At 42.4% G+C, this 6,059-nt stretch overlaps 1 protein-coding gene across 1 annotated transcript in view; it reads right to left on the bottom strand.

Moving 5' to 3' along the window:
• Positions 1-2,055: 2,055 nt before the first annotated feature.
• The window catches only part of LOC123232180 (cytochrome P450 4F22), a 62,241-nt gene continuing 58,237 nt past the window's right edge, over positions 2,056-6,059 (bottom strand). Inside the window, exons 11-13 of the mRNA XM_044658553.1 lie at positions 4,526-4,590; positions 4,006-4,088; positions 2,056-3,482 (exon numbers count right to left, since the gene is read on the bottom strand). Of these exons, the coding sequence (XP_044514488.1) occupies positions 3,275-3,482; positions 4,006-4,088; positions 4,526-4,590 (356 nt within the window). The 3' untranslated portion in view covers positions 2,056-3,274. The remainder of the gene's footprint in view (positions 3,483-4,005; positions 4,089-4,525; positions 4,591-6,059) is intronic.

The following is a 6,059-nucleotide window of genomic DNA, read 5'->3' as shown; positions in this document are numbered from 1 at the left end:
GAAACTTCTGTGATTACACGCTTAAATGATTTCTTTTCCTGCTATTAAAGGGTCTCCATAATCCACCTTCACCCAGATCTTCAGGCTGCCCCACATTCAATTAAAAAATATTTATTAAGTGACTGCTATGTGCCTGTGCTAAGCATTTACCATCTCCTCACAGACTAGTTCTCCTTAAGTTTCAGACACCGGGTTTCTCACCTGCAGGAAACTGCCTAAAGTCAGTGGTCCAACACTGGAGTCCACCTGGAGGGCATGACCTGATTGCTTATCATCCTATCCCCAAGACCCTTTGGGATGAGGCAAAGGGACAAGAGCAGAATTGGAAGAGTTAGGAAGGTATTTGCATACCCAGATGTCTACTTGTTCTTCCTTGGTGCTTGAGGGAGAATTGACCCTGCCTTCTGTCACCAAAGGACGCTAGAAAGAAGACCCCCCCCCCAGCGAAATGGCATTTCCCCTCCTCAAAAGATGAAATCCAAGTTATCAATAGTCATATGATAACATATTATAGGAATAATGTACTGGAAGAATTCCATGTGAATTAGAATGATTTCCAGGAATTGATGCAGAATGAAAGGAACAGAACCAGAACATTATACACAGAGACTGATACATTATGGGACAAGTGAACAGTAATAGACTTCTCTACTAGCAGCAATGCAATGATCCAGGACAATCCTGAGAGACTTGTGAGAAAGAAAACTATCAACATCCAGAGAAAGAACTGTGGGGGTAGAAATGCAGAAAAAAAAACATATGATTGATCACATGGTTCAATGGGGATATGATTGGGGACGTAGACTCTAAGGGATCACCCTAGTGCAAATATTAGTGATGTGGAGATAGGTTTTGAACAACATCACATGTAAAACCTAGAGGAATTACTCATTGGCTCTGGGAGGGAGATAGAGGAGGGGAGGAAAAGAACATGAATCATGTAACCATGGAATAATACTCTAAATTAATTAAATAAAAATTGAAAAATAAATGAATGAATGAATGAATAAATAGATGAAAAATAAAACACCTCATGCCCATCATATCAGCAAACATGAGCAAAATGAAAAATGGCAGTTGTTGGAAGGGCTACAGGAAAACAGGCACATTGGTACACTATTGACGAACCTGTGAATTGGTCATAGGAACATAGCCTTAGAGCTAAAAGGAATTTTAGAAGTCATTGAATCCAAATCCCTCTTTTTCACAAATGAGGAAACTGAGGTACAGAAATGGCTTGCTCAGTATCACAAGGCTAGTAAGTATAAGAAGCATCATTTGAATATAGCTCTTGGTCCATCCTTTCTGGAAGAAAATTTGAAACTATCCCCTGAAAGTCACCAAAATTGAGCCAGTGATGCTATTACTAGGCAACCCACATTTACAAAGGCATCTTTAGCAGCACTCTTTGTTATAGCCAAAAGCATAGTTGTGGCCATATCAGGACCCTAATCAAGAATTGTCAATGTCTCCCCATGACCTGTAGAATAAAATACAAAGTTCTGTGTTTTGGCATTTAGAGTCCTGTACAATCTGTCTCCAGCCTGTATTTCCAGATAACTCACATTACTCCCCTTCACATACTCCACATTCCAACCAAATGACTGTTCTCCAACTCAGCATTCCAGCTCTCATCTCCCAACCTTTGCAAAGGCTAATTCCCAAGTCTGGGATGCCTTCCCTTTAATACTTTCAGAGCTTAACTCAGGGGTCACCTCCTATGGGAAGGCTTTCCTGATCACCCCAAATTTTTAATTCTTCCACAAATTATCCCACATTTACTTGTCTACATGTTTTATTTTCCCATTAGAATATAAGTTTGAGAATGGGGAACTTTCATTTTTGTCTGTTATTCTGAGGGCCTAGAACATTGCCTGATACCCACTAGGAATTTAAGTGAGGCTTTGTGAAATGAATTGGGTCTGTGTTCAGGTTTTTGAACCTTAGTGCATCCCCCTCCTCCAAGCAGCCTCTCTAGTATCCTCCCTGGGAAACTAGTGCAACCGAAGGACTGACTGAAGAAGTCACAACTCTGCCTACCATACATTACTTAACCTTTGTCTTTAGTCATCTTTCCCAGTTTTCTGGGTGTGAGCTGAAACCTCAGAGTTATTTTGATTTGCATTTCTCTTATTATTCGTGATCTGAAGCAGTCTTTCTATAGTTGTGGATAGTTTGCATTTCTGCTTTTGAAAACTCTTTATTCAGATCCTTTGTCTGCTTATCTATTGAGAAATTACTGTTTTGTGTGTATGTGTGTGTGTGTTTAGTGCCTTTGTATCTGTGATGTCATATCCTTATCTACTGAATCTAGTTCAAAGTTTTCTTCTTCCTCTAATCCCCCAATTCTCAGTTTCCCTTTTTCTCTTTTTTTCTTCTTTCTTTCTTCTTTCCTCCTTTCTTTCTTTCAGCCTTGCCCAAGCTAGAAGTACGAGTGTTATCCACCAACCTCTCTAGTCTCCGTAGGTGCTTTGGCTTACTCCATTTTCTGACCTGGGCTTATTTGCCTCTACTTGGGCAATCTGGTATTGCCTCTATTTCCAGGGGCTACTGGACCTGTGGCAAACTTTCTGCCAGCCCCTGATTGGTTTAGCCCACTTAGAGCTCAGAACTCCTGAGTTCAAGAGATCTGTCAGCCTCAATCTTCCCACTAGCAGGGATTATAGACTTGTAACCAGCTCCATTGTTTTCCCAACTGCCAATGTCAGAGGGAGTAGATAGAACCAAGGTGGATAGATCCTGACATCCTACTGGTTTTATTAAACAGAATCACATGATTTCAGAAATGTACAGGCAGATCTGGAAAACCACATTCATCATGAAAGCTTTTGATTTTCTTTTTTTCTTTCTTTTTTTCTTTTGTCTTAAAAAAACAGAATAAAAATGAAAACAGCAAATGATCCTATAACTGAGGAAGTCCAATCCGCTCCCAGAGAGCAAACCCAACAGACAAGAGGGAGGAGAACAGCCTCCACAAAAAACAGAGTAGTTGGAAGCTGCTACCCCGTCCCTGGTCCCCACTTCTAACAACCCCTGAGGTTGTTCTCTCCAGATTGGCTCCAGGGAGCAAGAGGGAAGGCAAAGGGGGTAATCTTGGGTGTCCAAGGGTGATAGTGTCCCCAGGCCCAGGTTACCAGACCTCTGCCCCCAGCACATGGAGAGAGAAATAGCAGGGGAAGGGAGGGATTGACACAGCTCCAGACCGCAGGACTTCGGGCCCTCATCTCCCCATGGTTGTACCCCACACCCTCTAGTCTCTACCCTGAAATTGGGTTCATTGCTGTGGCTGGGCAGTTGGAGTCGCTGTAGTCTGGCCAGACAATGGCTCCACATTTAGCCAAATCCCATGCTCGGTCCTCAGGATCAATTCAGGCTTCCGACGCACCTTCTTGGTCTTGTCCACTGTGAGTCGGAACCGAAGTAAGGTCAAGGCAACAACCACCTTCATCTCAGACATGGCAAAACTCTGACCAATGCAATTTCTGTCCAAGGGAAAGTCACAGAATTTATGTCATTGCCTCTATCCTGAGCTCTGCTGGTGAACATGGGAGTGGGAAGAGGCTGGGCAAGGTCTAGGCCCCGAAAGTAAGAGGGAAGATGGGGAGGAGGGTGGCAAGTGTACACCCAACTCCAGATGCTGAAGGAAGAGGAGATGGTGTTTTGGGGCAGGGAGGAATGCAAAGAGCAAATACCCAGCCATATGTCCTGCCTAAAGGAGGAAGTGGAGAGAGGAGAGAGCAAAAACCCAACCTTCGCATCAAAAAAGAAAGGGATCAGTGCCATTCCCTATGCTGAACCCTAGTTTAGACTTAAGGCTTTTCTGAGATATCCATGAATTTTCTAAATGCCTTGCTAGGAATGCTATGGACCCCATAACGACTCCAGAGAGTCCTGCCTACTTCCCAGACCCAGCCCTAGGGGACAGGACTCTTAGGACATCCTGGAGTTTCTAAGAAGAGAGAGCTAAAAAAATGAAGGCTGAGGATAGGGAGGCAAGAAGGTTACCTGGGTCCAGCTGAGAAGGGGATGAAGGCCAGGGGTGATCTCTGCTGGGGATTATCAGGGTCAAAGCGGTAGGGGTTGTATACCTGGAAGGGGTCATAGCCAACACTAGTTAAATGAAGCATTACCCAAGGTCCTTCCTCACAGTCCCAGAGAGACCTGACATGGGGATGTTCTGACACACCACCTGCCCCCCAACAGAGAAAGGGCATAGGCTAGTCTAGAGTGGTCATTCAAGTAAGGGGCCACCAACTGCCTGATAAGGCTTGGTTTGGTGGGGTTGGGGAGCAAGAAAGGGGATGGTATGGGTAGAAGAATAAGTAGGTCAAGAGGCAGCTCCAGGCTCACTGGGAGTCCGTTTTAATCTAGCTGGGCTGAAGCCCAGAAGCCCTAACCACAAATGGCCTGGTCTTCAGTTCCATGTTCCAAGGGCAGCTCCCCAGAGCAGGTAGGGCAGGCAGGGCTTCCTAGCTCCTATGGGAAAGAGAAGGACCCAAGCAAAGGGAACATATTGTTTCTTTACCTTGGAATCAGGCCACACACAAGGATTGTAGTGAGTCCCATAAATGCTAACCAGGCAAATAGTTCCTGGATGGAGAGAGGTCAGAGTTATTCAGAGGGAAAACAGAAGAAAGGGATAGGGAAATTTCCAGAAAGCAGCTCCAACTTGGGTTCAATGAAACTGCCCCACACTGTGAAGGCCCAAAATATCGACCTGGAGCCCTGGAAAGGGTTTTGTGGGGGTAGAATGGAAAGGACGATGGAGTCAAAGGTTTCATTTTAATTCAGTTTAGCAAACATTTATGAATGGGAGAGAGGTCAATGATAGAAAGGTTATTTTGTTGTTCAGTTATTTTTCAGTCATGTTCAACTCTTCATGATTCCATTTGGGGTTTTCTTGGTAAAGATATTAGGGTGGTTCTCTTCAGGTTCCTTCTCCAGCTCACTTTACAGATGAGGATATTAACGCAAATAAGGGTAAGTGACTTTCCCAGGGTCATACCACTAGAAAGTTTTGACATCAAATTTGAATTCAGGAACATAACTCCAAACCCCGTGCTCTCTACTCATTGCATTACTTAGGAACCCAGAAAGGCTACAGATATAGATTTATAGGTATGTACATAGGAATATATATATATGTATATTTATGCCAAAATATTTATAGCCTCCACCCTTACCACTCTTCCACCTATGAGCCAATACACAGAAGTTAAGGGTTAAAAAAATAAATAAATAAAAAATAAACAAAATATTTACAACAGCACTTTTGAGGGTAGTAAAGAACTAGAATCAAAGTAGATACCCTTCATTTGGGGAATGGCTAAACAAAATATGCTATTACACAAAGTAATGGAAAATTATTTCATTATTATAATAAATATTATTATTCCTTATTAAATGATAAATTGGAAGAATTCAGAGAAGCATGGAAAGATTTCTATGAGTTAACACAAAGTGATGTAAATAGAATCAGGAAAACAAGGCTTAATGATTCCAACAATATAAATGGATGTAAATGGAAAGAGGGAAAAAAAAGCAACAATAACAACAAAACCCAGGAACTGAACACTGTTCAATTAAAAGGACCAAATGTGGCTCCAAAGAAGAGTTGAGAAAACATACATCTCTCCCTTCTTTGTAGAGGTTGGACACTATGGGTACAGAATACTGCACATACCATCAGGCAGTTGATATAATGATTATTTTTCCTGAATTACTTTTCCTTCCCTCTTTTTTATCCTTTGGACAAAAGTTGGAGGTGGAGTAACTCTCTGATTGGGAATAAGATTGCTATCTAGAACAGAAGGGGGAAGGATTTAGTTGAAATTCATGAAGGTGATATAGAAATAAAGCATATAATTAAAACCTTTTAAACAGGCATTTATGTACCCACTATGTAAGAGGGTCCATCTTGGGTACTAGTAATACAAAAACAAATGAGAAATAGAATAGTTGATGCCTTCCAGAAGTTTACATTTGACTAGAGCAGTGATAGAGACCAAGTGCCCAAACTGCAACACTCACACCACATGTGAGCCCCACCCCCACCCCCA

The sequence above is a fragment of the Gracilinanus agilis genome, chromosome 1 (assembly GCF_016433145.1).
Source record: "Gracilinanus agilis isolate LMUSP501 chromosome 1, AgileGrace, whole genome shotgun sequence".
Lineage (NCBI taxonomy): Eukaryota > Metazoa > Chordata > Mammalia > Didelphimorphia > Didelphidae > Gracilinanus > Gracilinanus agilis.
Note: the sequence above shows the minus strand (reverse complement) of the source record. Positions and strands in the feature narration are given on the sequence as shown.